The sequence below is a fragment of the Taeniopygia guttata genome, chromosome 7, assembly GCF_048771995.1.
Source record: "Taeniopygia guttata chromosome 7, bTaeGut7.mat, whole genome shotgun sequence".
NCBI lineage: Eukaryota > Metazoa > Chordata > Aves > Passeriformes > Estrildidae > Taeniopygia > Taeniopygia guttata.
The window spans coordinates 13,974,641-13,995,642 of NC_133032.1; the positions used below are offsets into that span (position 1 = coordinate 13,974,641).

The following is a 21,002-nucleotide window of genomic DNA, read 5'->3' on the forward strand; positions in this document are numbered from 1 at the left end:
ACACCAAAGTCAGTTTTTATCTTGTTTTAACCAACAGAAGGTCAGAGACAAAGCAAAATAAACATAATTAAAAAAAAAGAAATCTTTATTTTTTGGTTCATATGTAATATTGTTTGCGTTGTTTATGATAATAACAATTTCTTGCATGCATTTCACCAACACATTACAAGTCCAAAGCATTTGTAAAAGAAAGATTCTACATTTAATGTTCGCTTGTGTATGAAACACAAAATGTCCTGATGTCCTCGATTATACAAATGTGCTATTTTTTTCTTGGGAAATATTTTGTTTGTACAAGCTTAGTGAACTGTGATTCAAAAAAGAATAAGAGTAGACTATGTAAACAGACACTGCAAGATAGCAAGGATTTAATCAACTATGAGACTATCTTGGAACTTCTGATGCAAATAGTGCTAGAAATTCGCACATTCCCCTAATGCTTTCCTTGCTTTCTCCTGTAGCTATTTGGAAACAAGCTGGGTTCCAGATTTACACAATTTACTTCACATTGCAATATATGCAAATATATTATTAAAACAAGATAGTCTACAAATACGCACTTTTTTCCCATAGTGTGATGATGCCAGTTTGGAATTACCATGGTTAGAAAATAAGCTAAGTGAATGAGGAAAGAAATATAAGAAAAAGTGATCTAAACTTGAAGACACTTTTCTTAGCTACAGAACTTTTGTCAAATGGTATTTCTTTACATTATTTATATATGCTAACCACATTGTCAACAGGTTTAACAGTTTGCAATATGGCCTGTACAGTCTGATTCTACACGACATAGCAGCCACTTCAAATTTAAAATGCAAAACTAAAAAAGCTCATAAACAGCTGCAAACTATTGCTTAATGATTTGAAAGAATGAGGTCTGGTTGGACAACTTGATTCACTTCATCACTGACACATGGCTTCCTATAGTGGAGACTGTGGACAGTGAAGGAGCAAGGTACAGCAGCAACAGCATTGACATGCATCAGTGATACTCTCCTATCTAAGACACAGAATACAATATGTTCTGTGGTCTTGCAAATTAACCATACTCTGGTACATATCTGATGCAATTCAATGTGGCAAAGCCATTTAATTCTATGCTCAAATACGCACAACAGTATACTGTTAATATTTACATGGAAAAGGGTATTTTATGGATTCACTGGATGTTGGAGATAATGATAGAAGACAGTAACCAAAGAATAGCCCATAAAAAAAATAAAGAGCTGCCAAAACCAAAGCAAAACAAAAGAACTCCCAGATATATTCTGGTGAAGCTATTTTTCCAGTGCAGAAACTGCACAATATTTTTTGAACTGTAAATATTTTAACATAAACAAGAACTTATTCATATTTAGTCATTCACATAAAAATAAGTCATTGCAGATTCCTGTAAATTACAGGAGACTCTCCAGGCACATTAATCTGGATGCACATAATCTGGATGCAGCCATACAAGTAGTTGGAATACTTCAAATTTAAGAGCAACCCTGAAACACAGAAGTTCTTAAAATCTCTGGCTTTGTGCAATGTCATATTTTTATTTATGCATGATTGACAAGTGCAGTATGTCTATGCAAATCACTCTTATCTGTACATTACAGAGAATCTGAGAGTAGAACTCCTGGTCCTCATACCTCTTTCCCCAGCATAAAACCTATTACAAAAATAGTCACATGTAATAGTAAACAACCTGTGAATTAAAAAATGATAAATACACTAATACAGTTTTTGTAAAAATATGACAAATGTGGCAGTTGCATTACAAACAGTGAAGAGAATTACTGTTCTACATGTTGTGGAAATAAAGTATCCTTTCGCACTCATTTCCTGCTCCATCTTCTCTATGGAGCCACCTTTTCCCTTATTCTTAGCAGTGTCAGCTGTAGTGAAAACAGTAACCTCTTGTCAAGTTTTTTACCCTGATTAACAGAGTCACAGTCTGATGATGAAGGTTCACTGTTTTGTTATAGGCACTGACCTTAAGTATATATATAATGTATATATATGCACACACGCGCGCACACACGCACACACACACATATATATGTGTAAAAACTGTCAGTTTGGCATAAATCTCCTGCAGGAGTCCTGTTGATGATTCATTCTCAAAGACTGTAAACAAGTTGTCCCATTAACAAAATTCTTAGATCATTATTTTTTATTTTCCCTGATGTTTTTACCTTTGTAATTCTTTTCTGCTTTATCTTTTTCATATTTTTCTTTGTCTGGCTTCGTTACACTGTCATAGGAAGGTGGGGAAGTTGTAGAAGAACTCTCATCTGTTTTTTCTGGGGTGGAGTTTCCTTTTAGTTTATCAATAATTATCTCTTTTATAATGTGTCCATCTCCTTCTTTGTTTTTATTTCTATTATATATACTAGACACCTGTTTAACTTTTAGCCTTAAGAGGTGACGTCTGTAAGCGCGCTGAATGATGACAGCAGACACCTCCTCCTGCTTTCGTTTCAGTGTGGTTGTAATTGGTTCATAGGAGACTTTGGAAGGATTGGCTGCCATAAACCGATCTTCCATCTGTATTCTGAGGGCATCCATCTCCCCACTTTCCCCCAAAACACGCTTTGTGAAAGCAAACAAGATGTCAAGGCAGTGAATTCTGTCACCACTCACCATGGGCAGATCCATTGCAATCAGCTGGACTTTGTTTGGTTTTGCTATGAGAAGAGGTGGATCTAATGAAGCTGCAAAATCGGATAATTTACTATATTCTATGAATTGTGTTGCATCGGGATCAAACTTCTCCCAGACTTCATAGAACATCTCAAAGTCATCCTCGCTCAAGGGTTCGGCGCTTTCTTCAGTAGCAACACTGAAGTTCTCCAAAATCACAGCAATGTACATGTTCACCACTACCAGGAAGGATATGATAATGTAGCTGACAAAGAAGAAAATCCCAACAGAAGGGTTGCCACAGTCACCTTTCACAGAGCTCCCTGGATGATCTTTATGGGGGTCACAGTCTGGCTCCCCACTGTTGAGAATTGGGGCGAGCAAACCGTCCCAGCCAGCGGAGGTGGTGATCTGAAACAGGCAGATCATGCTGTTGCCAAACGTTTCAAAGTTGAACATGTCATCAATCCCAACTTCCCTCTTGACGTAGGCAAAGTTGGACATGCCAAATATCGCATAGATGAACATGACCAGGAAGAGCAGCAGCCCAATGTTGAACAGAGCAGGAAGAGACATCATCAAAGCGAAGAGCAGAGTGCGGATTCCCTTAGCGCCTTTAATGAGGCGCAGGATTCGACCGATTCTGGCAAGCCGGATGACTCTGAATAGTGTGGGAGATACAAAGTACTTCTCGATCATCTCAGCCAAAAACATACCTAGGAAAAAAAGTGAATAATTAAAATTTTAAATTAATTAATTACCTGTAGAAAGATTGAGTTATTGCTATCTCCAATATAATCAGTATAGTGATTCTATACTATCACAAAAAAATATACAAATTATTACATTTTATTGAAAGCTGTTAATAAGGTGAAAGAGTCTTTCCTTATGTTGAAATGCTATCTTAGAGAAGGTAAATAAATAAAATAAAGACTGATTGTAGCAAGTAGGTAGTCCCTGTCAAAGCTTTCAGTAGTTCTTAAAATGGTTGGGAAAGGGATGTTTATATCTTAGATACAGCTAATTCTTGAAGTTGAGCTTTTAAGCATGTTCTTTATGAAGGATGATATTGGCTAAATTTCTGCAGGTCAGAGATTTAACAGATTTACATTTATCAGCACAATCTTTCTCAGATGTGTCACTCATTTGCACCTTGGAAAGTCACTAGATTTTAACTGACAAATTTTAGTTAGCAAAAGTAAAATAATCTCACCCATTTCACATAATTTTCAGTTTTAGTACTGAAAATAAATCTGTGATTAGTTTGCATATACCACTAAACATTCCTCTTTATATTTGTAGACATTAACCTAATATACCAAACAGTTCCATTATGTCTTTTGGTGTGGAAAATAACAGTGAATCTAATGGGAGAGATAAAAATCTTGTATGCAACATTACATATGTTGTATACTAGATAATATGAAGATCTGATTCAACATGTAAGTCATAGAAAAAAGGAAATTCTACAATCAGTATCAACATACTTGAAAGAAATGTTTCCTATTTCTTCCACTAGTTCTATCTTAAAAGGGAGGTTCTCTTACCTACTATGGAGAGAATCACAACCACAAAATCAAAAATATTCCAGCCTATAGTGAAGTAGTAATGGCGAAGTGAAATCAATTTCAAAACAAATTCTCCAGTGAAAAGGACAATGAACACCAGGTTAATCCGGGATAAAATAGTTTCCATTTCTTTACTCTGGTCGTCTGTTTCTACCATCATTGTGACCATGTTAAGGCAGATGAGTATCATGATGCTGATGTCAAATACTTGTTTGGTTACAAAATCAAAGATCATGCCTTGGAATTTGTTCTGCAAACACAAAGATGGAATTCAGTTTATACAGTGAAAATAATTTTCTTTTAAAATGCCAAATGAGAAAACAACTCCCTTCAAGATTTAGGAGTGCAGAGCAAGACTCATTCACAATAGAGGCAATAAGCCAAACACGTGCTGGTTTATATCTCATCTTGCTAGAGGGAATCAAGAAGTTTGCCACTGTTGGCTGAAAAGACAAGAAGGGAAATGCTGCAATAATAAGAGTAGTAACAATGACAGTTAATATTACTGGGATAAATAGGTGGTGTAAATTAATGGCCAGTAAGAGTACTAGCAAAACAAAACCTAATTTTCTTATCTTTATTCTCAGATGGTTTTAGAATGCTAACCCTCTTTCTTCCTTAAACTAATTGTGCTTAGTGAGATCATTGAGCTGCTGAAGACACATGTCTCAAACACACCAAGACTGTAATACCCTAGTTTTTCTTTAGTACTTAGCTCAATGTTTTTTGCCATATGTCTCTCCTTAGAAAGTCTATTTTTAACCACTTGGTGCATAAGGTGCAACAAGTATTTTATTTTTTAAAACAGTGTAGGAGTTCAGTAAATAACAAGAGTACTGTCTTAGCTTAGAGACAAATTTATCTTAGTCTATGCTTTACTCCCTAGGACATTCTTTTATTCTGTAAGATTTTCTGCATCTGTCCTTTCCAATAGGTTACCAGTGCCCCTTTCTGTCTTCAGCAGCAAGGGCCAGTGCATCCCCATTTCCTACAAATTCTCTGTGAGGAGAAAAAACAGAAAATGAAGTTTATCCCTGGTAAGAAGAACCAATAAATGATCCAAACAATTGTGGTTTTCCAGGACTTAGGCAGGGAATTTTGAAATATATCATTATTAAATTAGCATTATTAAATAATTTTGTTCATACTACATTGTGTATGTTTTTAAACAAAATACTAATTATCTAATCTGATGGATTCAAAAAGAGACAAGTTCTACCTTTACAAGAAAATAAATGGAAAAAATGTTTTATTTCCAGACCTACAATCTTATCTTGTGGACAAGACTATATTCCCAAATGAGTATTTAATATTAAGGGTGTAAAAATCAAATCACTCGTACCACTGGCCTCGGTATAGGTTTCTGTGGCTTTTTGGATCCCAGTTTTTTCATTGCATTATAATATTTCTTCTGTTCTTCTGTCATAAATATATCTTGACCTCCAAAGTAAAGAAACAATATCAAAATTTATTAGTATCATGTCCACACATAAAACATTTATCTACAGTATGTCTCCCTGTAATATAATATTAAAATTATATTTAATTTATATAAAAAAGGAAGGGTTTTTTCAGGTGTTTAGAGGGTGGATGCTCATATATATTCCTAACACACAGAAAGAACCCATTACTGATACCTTGTCAGCTTGGCAGTTGAGTTTTTCCAATGTCTTCATGTTCACTTTTGCTGAAATGGCTAAAAGCATTCTTGCTATACTGATGCTGTTCAATAACTTACTGATTAGGATATGTTTAGTGACTAGTGCCTTGCATGGCCTATCTTCTGTATAGATTTTTAGGAATACAGCTAGACAGGTCTAAAAGAGGTATAACTTTGAGGGAGAAGTTGTGTTAGGAGAGTGTATTAGTATTTAATCTGTGGGTTTTAATAGCAAAAAAACCCCTCACCTTTGATGTAAAATTAAGAAAAGTCATTCATGTCATGCCATAGCAAATGAACACACTACTGGAAGGAACCAACCTTGACAAACTCAAATCAGCCTTTGCAGCAGATGCAAATGCTGCCAGTCATATGTGCAACTGACTGACTGACTTCCAGTATAGGTAAATTGTGCTTATTGACGAATGTGCTCTGAGTCAGATGGAAGCACAATGTCAGCATCACCATCTGCTAAATTGGCTATCACAGCCTGAAACGCCACAAAATTGATAGTAACCCTGGACATGTTTAGGAAGCTAAAGAATATTTGCACAAGGAAAAATTTGTGTAGTTCACAGTTTTCTTTTACCAGGGATTCTGTCTGGTATTGCTGTTTTTTAACTGGTGATTGAAAAGAAAAAAACCAAATCATATGAAACTGCTTTTTCACAGCACAAAAAAATTTAGAATAACCCTGGCATTTGAAAACTAACAACTGTTATTTTAAATTTGATTATTGGTATTTTTGTATTTTAAAGTTCTTTAAAACTGAACTATATGCACTATCAATACAACTACTTTAAACATACTTGTATGCCAAAAGTATACAGAAAGAAACCACCATTCCCTGTATATCTTTCCTTTACTCCTGATAGGAAATTATAGATTGTATTTGTGTCTAATGAATTAATCTCATTCTCATAGAAGTGTAGACATAAGTGTTACTTATATCTACAAGCCTATTCATACAAGGTCTATTCGACTTATTGTTTCATCAGTTTGCATTATATCAGTTTGCATTATTCATTATATCAACACAATGCCATATTGTGTCTTCACTAAGCATCAAGAGTTTGTAAGAATAATTATAGTGAAAGTACCTTAATTTAATTCTTTATAGTAAATTGAAAAGAAATTATTTCATGCCAGATAATATTGCAGCTAATCAAACTGATCATTCACATTCACTTTTCACCTCTTCATTGTAACTGTTTCCTCAATTTGCAAATTATTATGAACCAACTTTTTATTTGTCAAAAGGCTAAAAGTGCAAAGTTCAGAAGCATATCCACAGATTTTAGCACAGATTATTATTTAAAAAGAGACAGTTTATATAAGACTTTGAAGTAACTTTTGACTTTTATTAGCCTTACAGAAATAATTTTTTAATTCATTATAGCTAATAGTTCATACCAATATGGAAATATTTTAAATACTTATCTTCTTTTTTTGTTGGTTGAAGTTGTCTATAATAACACCAATGAAAAGGTTCAAGGTAAAAAATGATCCAAATATGATAAAGATGACAAAATAGAGATACATATACAAGTTGTCCTCATACTTAGGTTGATCTTTTACCTACAAAATATAAAACAAATTATTACCCATGAGAATACTAGAGGTAAAAAACCAAAATGTATAATTTAGAATTAGGTATATGCCATCTCAGATAGAAAAGCTATGAACAGCACTAATTTATTAAAAAAGATCCAACTTGTCCATTCCAATCAATATTTGGAGAACTGGAAGCTGACAGAATTATTTCTCATATGAAATTTTTAGGTAAATGTGCCCAAAGATATGTTTGGGTATGTACATATATAAAAAGTTCCTCATATAGAAGAAAGAAGCAATGTAGGATGCAGAGCAGTCATTAATACTTAAAATTTTATTAGCAGAAATCTAAATATTTTATATTGTATGCAGTATATTATCATGGAACAGAATCAATAAATTTTACTATTGCCTGAATCTCCCTGGAACTCTTTTGGTCCTGCATGAGTGTTCTTACATTCAGTTAGGAACAGATGTTTTCAATAACTATCTAGTGAATATATGTTTTGTGAAATCCATTAAACTGAGGTTGTTTCAAAGGAAGATTTTGATGTTGTCTCAAATTTTTGGATGCCATGTCCCAGCATCTGCACCTCTACTGCACAGCAAGCTTGAGTGTAGAAATGCTAAAGATAATGAAAAAGGGTATTTTACTCTGGGAAACAATATCATTAACCTGACTATTTGTGTAAATTAAACAGAGTATTAGTTTTGTAGCCAAAATAAAATTCTTATCCCCAGAAAGCTTAACAGGTGATCTTCAGCCTTAAAATCTAATTGCACTAAAATATATAGGTAACATTGGTACTCAGCCTAAGGAAACAACGAAATGTACAGTAACAAAATATAAAACCTGATTAATGTATTCCATATTGAATAACTGCATCATATAATCTTAAATTAATTCATACTTATGATTACCAGAAGAATTTGTCAAAAATCTCTTCTTGTTCTATTACATTAACTTCATCCTTCCAAAAAAAAAAAAGTCCACTTAATTTAGGTTTTTTGGCTAAACAGAAGGAAGTGGGATTCTTTCCAGTAAAAATTCTGAGATTCAAATAAGTATGTATTGATGCTGACTATAATTCTTTGCTGTGTGTGTAGCTGTTTAAATTTTATACTCTTTATCTGAAAATAATCAACAGGTGACCTTTGAAAGATTTACACTTACATCTCGTGAATCAACAGCAGCATACATAATATCCATCCATCCTTTGAAAGTAGCCTAATAATAAAACAAAGTTGTTTATCTTCTACTTAAACAATCATAATACATACAATACCTAGGTTATTTATTCATCTGGACCTCCACTTTTAATAAAATCACTTCTAAATTTTTGAACCACACTTGACAACACAGGCATCATAAATATTTTTGTAGCAATACTAGGTTTTTTAATTATTTTATTTTTAGTTATTCAAATAATATTAAAAACCAGCTCTGAAGATCTCAAGACAGTATGTTTGAAACTGCAGATTTTTACTTTGCAGATGAAGAATGATAGCTTTAGACAGACATTATTGCTGGAGATATGTAGGTAGGATCTACTAGAATCACTCACGGCCACAGCCATTTTGTTTACAATATTAATTGATGGAATCAGTAATATAATTTCTGGACAGAAATCAACATGTGTCTGAATGGGTTTTATTCTGTGTCTAAACTGACCTAGTATTTTTAGAAATGTTTTAATCTCACATAGCTAGAAAGAATAGGATGTCCATTTTCTAAGGAACACCTAAGTTGGTGTGACATGCTAGTTGAAAGTGTGAGTGTGCAACCATTAGCCAGGGTTTCCAAGCTTATACATAATAAAGAAAAAAGAGCGAAAAAAGAGTGTGAAATGAACAAAGAGCATAATTTCTGAGGAGGTTTAGGAGAGGAACCATCACAAAGAGTTTATTTCCATCTGTGCTTGCCAGAAGTGCTTTGGTACTTTGGTACAGCTGCCAGTTTCTACAGCAGAAAACTTGTACTCTGGAAGCATTCATATCCTCCTGAATCTTGCAGTGTGATACCAGTTACTAAGAAGGTACTTCCAGCCAGGCTTTAACATCTTTCTGGCTCAGTTGGCAATTGCCAGCCATTCGGTGCACTTTGCGTAGCAATATTAGGAAAGGTTCAGAGTTAGATAAGAGCAATAAATACAGAAGAGTGAAGGGAAAATGTTAATGGAGGCTATCAAGTGAAGATGTGACACAAAACATGCTCAAAGATCTCCTAATCTCTGTGAGAAAAGTAAAGGTCAGAAGGAATATTTGAAAAGGAAAATTAGGAAAAATCAGAATGGAAAAAAAAAAAAAAAGAGAGTGCGAGAAGAACGAAAGGCTCACAGTAGTGAAGTAGTTATTAAAGACCTAGACTGTCTGGATGTGTGACACAAATTACATTTATACATAGCTTCAAAAGAAGCAGTTTTCCTTACACATCTTCAGAGGCACTGGTAGCAATGAGATCTGAAGCCAGAGAATCAGTCATCATTCAGTATTAGTACTCAGCACATAAGAGTCACATTGCCTTTACAGGCAAAACATTTTAATCTAGTTAAAATTAGTAGTTAATTTTGGAATTAAGGTCAGATAGAGATACTGACCTGCTCTGAGATAGAAGGGATAAGCATATAATTCTTAGATAACTTTGAATATCAGAGCTGTAAAAATCTTTTCAATCAGTGAAGCTGTATGTTGAGTTATAGACAAGTGATTCTATAGAGTTCAATCACCTAAATGTAAATTCACGCTTTCTTGCTTGTGTTTTGAATCAGATCCTAGCTTTAGAAGCTCCATTCTAAGCAAGGAACTTGTAAAGAGCTAAGGTCTTTATTCCTTTGACACAAATAAAATATGCTTAGTACCTAGAATAAAGGAAGTTCCGAAAACAGTGCATAAGATAAGCAAATGAAGGAGAAATGCAATTTACAGATTTTGCATAAGTAGTTGTAATTAATGGAATGAATATGCTCTGCAATAACATCCAGTACTTCACAAGGATAATACTTATTTAAATTTATAAGCAACATAATACTTATTTGGTATACTCTAATGACTCTTTAATGAGCATCAAGGAATATGATAGTTCTATACCGTGCACCACTAAAAAGATTCTTTTATTTTTTACACTTTTATTTTCTACACTATCTTCTCATTATCAACATCCTGAGACTGTATTCTCTAGTCTTGGAAAGGAAAATTATGATAATTTTTTAAAAAATTACAAGAAACAATGTAATAGAGTTGCATGAGCTGTACGCTATTGCTATGAAGAAATTATTCCTCTACTTAGCAGTCTGAATTTGCCCATTTTTCCTAGATACCTTTAAAAAGACTAAAAAAAAAAAAATACATTTACTTACTACTTGAAGCAGAGCAAGATATCCAGCTCCTACATTATCAAAGTTTACTTTCACATTCTTCCATCGGGCACTTTGATTGCTTTTTATGAGTTCCACACACTGAGTATAATTGTTCACATCACTGATATCAAACATCTCACCAGTTGTGGTGTTGACGCAGTGATAGAATTTTCCAGCAAAAAGATTTACTCCCATGATGCTGAAGATTAACCAGAATATAAGACATACCAGCAATACATTCATGATAGATGGGATTGCTCCTACAAGGGCATTTACAACCACCTAGTGTACAAATTAGACAAAATAGCCACTTAGTTTATGGAAAGAAAATGAAAAATACTTGAAAATACTTTAAAAATGTCAAAACAGTATTATTATGGGATGGACAGTTAAAATATTACAATAAAATTTTTTGGGGAAATTTTAATGAAGGCTTAATAAAATGCTAATGAGAATGCACAAAGTGAGAAATAAAATTTATGGAAACAAAGACAATGCAAAAGTCTGAAAAAAAAAACCAAAAAGCAAAAGAAAACCTGTTAGTAGCAAGATGAATTCTTAGAATTTGTGTGCTCTAGAAAAAAGAGAGAAAAAAAAGTTAAATTCCAGCAAAATAAATTAAAATATATAAATAGAAAATAAACCAGAAAAAGCTCAAAGAATGATGATGTGAAAGACTGAATAACATTGTCTGCATGTAAAACTTTCATTACTAATGATTTTATTATTAGAAAAGTGATGTATATATTGGCATCAATGTATTTTAGTATTCACACAGAATGCAACAAAATTAAGGATATCTAACTTAATCTTTATTAACAGCATTTGCTCTAAGTCTTGGTTTTAAATTGCCTGGGTCACTATAGTTGCTCTTACACGTATCATTTTTCTTTTTAATTGGTTGCATTTATTTCCCTTGAGCTACTCTGTATGGGCAAATGGCAATAAAAGACCAGATTAAAACTTTGGACAAAAGTTTTCTCTTATTTATTGTAATTCAACTAAAAGAAAGTTGCAGATACTCAAACAACAGTTTTCTAGCAAATCACTAGAGACTGCAGTATTCTTTTGTGTGTGGTTTTGAAAAAGGTAGTATTTTTCATTTCACTGAGTTGACTAAAAGTAGACTAGCATTGATAGAAGTTTTGCTTACTTATTAGATACTTAATGTGTTGTTTGTATTGCTAGTCATGTAAAACACAGCGGTGATGGTGATGTGCACAGGACACACTTCCCTACACTGGCAGGTGTGGCCATCTCTAGGATATCGGCAGCCTTGCCCAGACAGGAACCACATTATATATCTGGCAAATGACCTATGACTGAACTATAAATATGCATTGCAGCATTGGGGTATTTTGAGGTGAAAGATTAAAAGGAGATTTCTCAATAACAGTTTCTTTTTAATTTTTTATGTATCAATTTTTTCAGTAAGTAGCACGCTCTGCTACAGTTTATAATAGGGCTTTTCCGGGAGGGTTTTTTTGGTTGGTTGATTTGTTTTTGTCAGATTGGCAGGATATGAAAACTACAATCTGCTTAACAGGAGGATTTTAGCTCTATTTACATTCATGTGAAGGAAAAAGTCTCTACCTGAGGAAATGATTTCCCATCTCTCCCCTTCTGTACTTCCAAACCTATCCTTATGTCAAGTGTCTTCAAAAAACCTTTCCCTAATAATACAGCATTTATTGCGGGATTTTTTTTCCCCAGGGAGACACAGTGAAGCTTTCATTTCTGGTGTGTTATGTTGGTTAGTTTTGTTTTGTGGCTAATTGTGTTCCATCCTGAACCACCGACAAACTAACACAGAACTGAAATTAGCTACAGAAACTTGAGTAAAAAATTTCCCAGATAAATTGCAGGAAAAAAACCTCCAGTGCTCTACTGTAAAATTTGTTATGTCCTTTTATTTTTCTAGGTCCACAAATCAATTGAAATTTTAACAGTCAGGGGCTGGGAGAACACAACTATGCAGCAGTGACCAGGCAAATTTAATGAGCTCAAGGTCTAATTTCCAAATGTAAGATGTACATTGGTCTTGTTTGTAAGGACATGTTGAACGGCCTTTTTCCACACATTTTTGCATGCCTTCCAATGTTGAAGTTCTTTGAAGAAAGCATGAATGCAACCATTAATACATTAATTTTTGTATGCATACATTTGTTAAGACTCATTCATTTTATCTCACCCTCATTCCTTCAAATCGTGACAAGGCTCTTAAAGGTCTTAAAGCTCTTAATGTCCGTAGTGATTTAATGGCACCAAGTTCAGAATAGCCCAGAGCATTGGCTATTAAACTAACCAATGAGACCTATCAAATACAGAAAAAAAAATTAAAAATAGTTCTACACTGTTTAAATTAATAGAAATTCAAACAACAAATCAACAGTGACAAATTGTAGAATGCCATCATTTTCATAATTGCTGGAAAGGCAAGAGGTCTTATAAAGGCATGGCTGAAAAAGGAATATATGCTATTAAATGTCTGTCTGTTATGGTTGGATAGGGTTTAACAGTCATATGGAAGCATACTGTTGGTGAAAGATAAAATTTTCAGGAATATTTAAAAACAATAGCCATACTTTCCGTAACTTCATTAAGGCTCAACCTTCCAAACAATTGAAAATTCTGAATACATTAAATTATTTTATTAACTTCGGTCAATATCGGGAATATCTATAAACACAAATAATATACTAAATATTGTAGTAGCTAATTAAAAATATTTGTTATAAATATTAGTTCTAAGTGAAACAGTTCATAGCAACAATAACCAGGATATCTCTGAAATATATATTGAAAGAGGTGATACTTTCTCACTTGCCTGGCAAGTCTCTGTTTTTTTTTTTTTTTTAATCTTATAATTATAGGAAAATATTATGTGATCGATATTAACAGCTGCTCACCTTATATCAGTAAGAGCTTTATTATCTACAAGTGTTAAGCTCCTGATGCATGTTACTGGGATTTTGCTAAAAGACAATCCACTTAAGTAAAGAGCAATTAATTTTCTTCTCTAATAGAATTGAGCTTTAGACAGTGTTAATATGAAAGAAATTAATTTTCTTCAAGCAGTTTTGGAGACAAGAGTGAGGAAAAATCATGCCTGACTCATATTTTATTCATTTCTACCACCAAAAGAATAGATGACATGTACATGAACATAGGCATATTTTGGTCCTTAAGAAAATCCCTTAAATGTTGATTTCTGTGCCTCAGTTTAAAGAACTCTTCAAAGACTGTACTGAAATAGGAATTCACTGGTAATGGTGGTAAGATTTTGTCCATTATATGAAAAGTTGGTTTCCTATGTTACATATATGCATAAAGAACAATTAAAGAACAAACACAAGAGTCATAAGATCATCCTAAGAAGGCCAGTCCAAGAGCAAATACAAATCAATTATTCATTGCTATGTTGCTGTGTATATTATCTAACAGAAAATAGTGTTTTAGTGAATTCATATTGCTCAACATTTCAACTGAATTACATGTCAGAATGTAATTCTTTTTAACAAAGGAAAGGATTATTGTATTGCTCTAATGGATAAATGGAACTTGCTGTAATTTATAAGCATACCAAGAAGAAAATCTTACTGATTTTCTTAGTCTGTAACTGCAGTTCACTTATTAGAGATAACAGTATTTTTCAGCCATTATATTAACAATTGAAATTAATTATTATTAATAATTATCATTAATACAATTTCTTTTTCCTGTGATGCTACAGTGAAAACATTTTATCCTTAGTCACCCATAATATCTTCCAGAGATAACAAGACATGGAATCGTCTGCATTTTAAATAGAATATTCATTTATTCATTCAATTCAACAAGATACCCAGGCATAACAATACACCATAGTGTAAAGACAGCATATTTTATGAATTGAAAATAAACAATGAAACAAATATTTTTAAAATATCTCTTTCACTGGGAGAGTGAGGTGTCCTATGAAATTCAATTTACATTAATGGCTCCTTCATTTTAAAATTTTGTCCCCAAATTTGCACTGTGCCTTACCTATCTTTCACAAACAAGATCCCTTCCAAACTGTTAGGTAGCAGCAACTCCTGAAAGCCTTCAGTGGCACTGTGTGTATTGGCAGTTCTTAGGTTCTGACTGTAAAATTCTTCAGTCTTGTTTGTGTTGCCCATTTCAGATTACTGGCAGCTTTCTTACCATGGTGATGATGCTCTTCTCTTACACCATAAACATGAAGTTTTTTTCTCAAAGAAATACTTATCTATTGGAAACAATGTGTTTTCCTCTGGACAGGTCATATGGAATGCAAAGTTTTGCTTGGTATTCTATTGTATTATTGTATACAGCTGTTCTGTACTTCTCTGGTGATCTGAGTCTTGTTAATTTGGTCACCTCTCATCTGTTCCACCTGTTTTGTTGCCAGTATGTGAGAAAGTAAATGTCTCTGTACACTGATAAATAGATTCAGTATATAAATAAATACATGCAGATGCAGTAATTTTAAGAAATGAAAATTAACTCAAAATGGTAGAAATATATGCCTCCTAAAATTGAAGGATTGTATGTTCTTATTTGTGTTTGTCTTCTAATATAGACTATCTGTTGCAAAAAAAAAGTGTTTAGCAGTGATAGCCCTGCTCAAGGTCTTCAGTCAGGCCATACAGTAGGATGGCATGGTAGAGTCTTAAACTGAGGTAGGCAGATGTACCAACAGTCATCTGTCACAGTTGTAAAGTGACAGAGCTGAAAACCAACATTTTTTAGTATAATTATCAAAATTCAATTTAGTCACAATCAGTGAGAGCAACTGTGGCTACTTGTCACAGTAACGGACTCAAGTATGTGAAATATTAAAGGTCAAAGCCCTAAAGGACCATCTGTGTTTACTCTTGAATAATTTCAGAGAATGGAATTAAACAATCTGATTAACTTTAGTTGCTTCTAATGAAGAAGGAGACACTGGTGTTCTCACTGGCAGAATGCTGCTGAATCACACCTGTTTAAACTTTAGTTAAAGTACTGCAGAGTCTGCTTTTCTGTAGGAAGAGAATATGAGCTCATATGTTTCTTTTAAGTGCTGATGGTGCTAAAGAAACTGCTGAGTTAGCCTTAAACACAGTAAGGCATTTTTTACCTCTTGCTAGAACACTGAAAATAATTCTTCAACAGTAGAAAGTTTCAATCTTATTTATTCATTTTTTTGTTTATAAAATTATAAACTATGGTAAAAATCTAGCAACATAAGCTGCTTTACTTATAGTGATGTATTTTTAAGTTTGAAAGCCTGCTCAGATAACAGCATCTCTGAGGCTAAACTAGAAAATCACAGAGTACGGTTAATAATCAGAATAATCTGGTTAGGTTTAAGATACAGAAACAATATTTAAAACATGAGTTGTAGTTTATCTAAAAAAAAAAAATCAATTTTTAACACAATCCTGTAAGACTGCATCTCTCAACTTCATTAACATCCTCTTAGGACAACCATTCACATTGCTTCATTCTAGTGTAGATTTTCAAGACAGAGCTAGAATTTACCTGCATAACAAAACTAACTCAGGCTGGTGAGAAAAAAGAGAAGGTCATACATTTTGAATTATGGGCCACTCTAGCTAGGCTTTTTCTTTTTCCCTGTTGGAGTTACAAATATGATAAATTTCTATATACATATGGAATAAGTATTGATGAGACCAGAATTTATGCAAGTATCTCAAGAAATATGGTACCATGGGCAGAAATTACTGTAAGTGCACAATTGCCCTCAGATGCCATCTCTCAGTTCCCCACTGAGGACATGTATAATCAATGAACTGGGTCAGATAATGTGTGAGGCAAGAGACCAAAATATTCTGGGAGCAAAACCAGCTTTGATCCCTTCTGACAACATAAGCAAGGCCTTTGCACAGAAGTGTTTCACAGCTGGGAAGGCAGCCAAGAAGCCTTGTATTCTCCTCTATCATAAACCATCCCAAATCATAGCTGATTTAGCTATTGCAGATTGTCAGTCCATTAAAACCAATTATTTTTTAGATCAAATACTAGAAATGATTACAGCATAGTTTTCAGTGAGAAAGTTCTGAGAACTTAGATGAAATCTGGACCAAATTAGTTGTTTCTTTGAAAAGCTGCAGTGTTCGAAGAAGGAACTTGAACCATGAACTGTCTTATTTTCTAAGGAATAAGGTAGCATGGTCAGAGTCCATTCATGATAGCATGCTTAAAAACTAAATTTATTCCTAATAAAATCTCAAGTTTTATATATAATTTGTATGAAAATATTAACCATGAAGAATGGACAAACTGATAGGCAGCCATTCTTTTCCTTTTAGCATATGAATGGACTTTAAATAACACCTCCAAATCACTGCAGGCCATTACTAATGCAATATAACAATAAAATAGGAATTATTTTTGCACATTTATAATATTAATCTAGTACTAATGAATTTTACAACACAGGAACTTTTCTATAGGAAATTTTACAATATTAATTTGTACTTACATCAACAATCAGGAAGTCCAGCCAGCACCAGGCATTAGTAAAATATATTTGAAAACCATATGCTACCCATTTTAAAAGCATTTCCAAAATGAAAATATATGTAAAAACTTTGTCAGCATATTCCAGCATGGTCTTGATAGTTTTGCGTTGTTCAATATATATATCTTCAAAAGCCTATAAAAATATATGCAGGTATTATTACTGTTTCACAGAATACGCATGATAAAATTAAGTAATAAAGAATAAAAAATAATTAGAGAAGAGCTAATATTTCCCTTTGTTTTTCTTCATTTTCTTATTTTATATGTTTGCCATCTTTAACCATACTACTGATTGGAAAAACAGGAGACCTGTCTGGAAAAGTTTTTTAAAGTGGAAAAAGTTTTTTTTAAAAATTCTATTTTACTAATATATGAAAAAATTCTATTTTACTAATGAAAGAAACTCACCGCATGATTTTTTTATCCTCTATGGTATTTAAGAAACTTTCACATAGGCACAAAACCCCTCTTTTCTTATATATCTGTTCCAGATATTTATATGGCTTTCTAGAAATCAGTTAGATAAAACTTATGTCTAAAAAAATCAAATTAAAAAGCAATGTATTTGCTAGAATATACAGCTATGCATATTGATATTGTAGCAAATGTGCAGCTTGAGTAAATCTGGAAAAGTGTGCAATGCACACCTTTTTGGATAATGGTTGCTATGTTTAATTTGCAGTTGCACTCTTCCATATCTCCTGCCTTCCAAATAGGAAGTGAATGAAGTAATTGTTCCATTTTTCAGACTGGCCTTTCACAAGCAAAATTCATAAAGTGGATCAGCCTAGGAGGAATTAAAGACTTAAACCCATATATTTAGCTATATATTCACAGTTAACAATGGCCCTTTATACTCAAATCTCTTGACAAATATGCTGAAAATTGGCAGGTAATTTAAACTTTGAGGAGGTATGCTGTCCTAAAGAAAATGGCACCATTTTATAATGGCAAGACAAAAGCACAACTAAAAAAGTGCATATGAAATGTATCAAACTTTTTCAAGTTTAGATCAAGTTTCACTCTATCCTGGAATGATGAAATGCAGGGAGTTTTAGACAGATACAAGCAAAGCAAGTACTTCTGAAGCAAATTTGTCTTTTGCTGTTGTTCCTAAGAGATATCAAAATATTTTAGCATCTGCATTTTTTTTTCTACTTACTAGTGCTCCACTGCTGAGGAGAATCATGAATACAATGAAAGTCTCAAACCAGTTGTGTTCAACTATGCTGTAGCAGGTTTTTCTAAGATTCCACCAAGTTTTTCCTTTGCCATCTTCTATACTTACTTGACAACATGGAAATTTCTGCACACAACCTGCATTAGATAAAGAGATGTTAGTATCCAAAAGCCAATTACTTCAAAGTCAATATTTACTGTAGTATATATTATTAGCGGCTTTTACTAATTTTATAAGATTTTTTTTTTTTAAGTAATCCCTAGAATACTAAATAGGCTATCACATCACACAGGATGATGACTATGTGAATTAAGAAAACTAATCTGGAGGGAAACTAGATAATAGTATACTTAATTATGAAAGGTGTCAATCCAAAAAATCAGTATTTCGGACTATTGGCATGTAACTCTGCTATTTGTTGATGGAGTCACACAAATATTTATTTCTTCCAAATTTCAAGGGCCCTTTCAAATAGCTGAAAAGCATTTTACCAATAGAAAAGTTAAGGAAGTTTCTTAGTTACAAGTTGTGTGCAGTGGCCAGATACATGAAGTTGCTCAAAGACTAGGGAAACCTTGTTTTTTCATCTGATTTTCAGAATTCTGGGCTAAAAATATTTTCTTTTGATTTTTGAGGACATGAAGGACGTATTTGAAACCCCCAAGAACCTAAATGTGCCTAGTAACAATGCCATTTTAGTAATACATCTCTAAGTCAACAGTTATTCTACAACCTTCAGTAAAACAGGCTTCTGGTTCAAGAGCTTCTTCACTTTCAATTTCTGCTTGCTCGCCCTCTCCAGGAGGAGCAATATCAACAGTGCTGCCTTCCGATGAGCTTGATGCATTTAGTTTCTGTAAGTAAAGTTCCACAAAACAATTTTTTCTCATTAGACACATATTCTGTAAAAAATGGTACTGAATCAAATCATGCAAGGCTAACTTTTAAAGAATGGCAAATTTATAAATATGCATAATTACAAGTAAAACCACAGTAATAACATGTAAATTTTATAATTCTGTTTCACAGTTTATGTTCTCACAGGGAACAATTAAATATAATTTGGCTACTAACCTGATCCATGTATATGACTGGTGAAGTATTCTGAGTAGTATTAATACTGGAGAGCTTGCATGCACCACATTCTCAAGTTATTTCATTTTCTTTACTGTTATGCTGGATTACACTGAAAATGTGTCTTAGTTTTCCTAGCAAAATGAACTAACACAAATCTGCATATATACCTTCTTGTCAACTACATATTTTTTTAATCTGGATTTAAAAATTAAATTTAATGGCATTTAATGGCAAATTTCTGCACAATTTAATTTTTGCAGAAAGCACAAATTACCAGAGCTGAAACATCTTTGCATTCCAGTCTCCTCTGCTGTTTGAGAGACCTTCTGATGTACTTTGCATCCCAAATTTTTCTATCATTCTACTGCTTTTTTGTGCAGTGGAATACTATAGTCCTTACTACAGTTAAAGCACTTCTAGATCTGAAAACTACAAGAACTGGAGAGTGATAAAAAATAAGTTAAATGAAGAAAGTTTTTACCAACTAGATTAAAAATCTGTTTAGGTCATACAGTTTATCCATCACACAAGACTGGCCATAATTTTGCCCATTTAAGAAAGTGTACTTTGAAAGGAATATCCTGCTAAAGATGCAAACAAACGCAATAATCAGACATAATGTTTGTATAACTTGTCTTCAGTTGACAGTACTGTTGTACGGTTGTAATTTTTGCATCCAAAATACTTTCTCTTTTACTGTGAAATAAGGTTTGTAATTAGAAGGCAACATTAAAGAAATAATGGCAGTCAAATTCTTCTGATTTATCACGTGAAGGAGTTGTACATGGGAATTTCACAAGGGATGCAGAATGCACCTCTCACTTAAATACTTTAAATTGTGTGGGTACGGATGTAACAAAAGGGCATTCCAGCACTGAGTAGATTTGTGCTTTTAGCTAAGTAGAACTGATCATGTCCTTTGACCTTTGGAAGAAGGTCATGTTGAGAAAGTATGAAGACCTTTCTATACTATTTTGTTGAGAGAGTGCTTAATATCAACTACTTTTCACATTTAGTTTTCAAGATATTGACATTTTTAGAATATAAAAATATCCTACTCTTTAGATTTCACAACAAATAATAAACAGTGACTTGTTTCTTGAAAGAGGCACTTTCCATGTATTCTCTTCTTCAGAGACACTGATGAAAATTAAAACTAGTTATTTAACTCTCCAGTTGAAACCCAGTCTCTTCAGGAAATTGTATTGGCAGCTAAGGGCTTTTTCTGCCAGAAATGAAGTAAATGGCACAAATATCTTAATACAGCTTTGTAAGGAATTATTTTCTCATATTTAACTTTTTCATGATGTGAATGAAGTTTTAAACAAAAATCATGTTGAATGATGGATAATTTCGGAGATAATTTTAAAGAAGCTGCCTTTTGTACACACAATATGTCGTCTCTCAGACCTCAGGTCCCATGGTTGTTACTGCATTGTGACCAA

The 21,002-nt window shown here is 33.2% G+C and overlaps 1 protein-coding gene across 5 annotated transcripts in view; it reads right to left on the reverse strand.

The window, feature by feature from the left end:
• Positions 1–67: 67 nt before the first annotated feature.
• LOC100220775 (sodium channel protein type 2 subunit alpha) overlaps positions 68–21,002 on the reverse strand; it is a 68,385-nt gene continuing 47,450 nt past the window's right edge. For all 5 annotated transcript variants that reach the window (XM_072932184.1, XM_072932183.1, XM_030277404.4 and 2 more), the window contains 10 exons: positions 19,214–19,334; positions 18,463–18,617; positions 17,260–17,433; positions 12,961–13,083; positions 10,770–11,051; positions 8,588–8,641; positions 7,300–7,437; positions 5,542–5,646; positions 4,179–4,449; positions 68–3,347 (listed from right to left, as the gene is read on the reverse strand). In XM_072932184.1, coding sequence (XP_072788285.1) covers positions 2,155–3,347; positions 4,179–4,449; positions 5,542–5,646; positions 7,300–7,437; positions 8,588–8,641; positions 10,770–11,051; positions 12,961–13,083; positions 17,260–17,433; positions 18,463–18,617; positions 19,214–19,334 — 2,616 coding nt within the window. In that variant the 3' untranslated portion in view covers positions 68–2,154. The remainder of the gene's footprint in view (positions 3,348–4,178; positions 4,450–5,541; positions 5,647–7,299; positions 7,438–8,587; positions 8,642–10,769; positions 11,052–12,960; positions 13,084–17,259; positions 17,434–18,462; positions 18,618–19,213; positions 19,335–21,002) is intronic.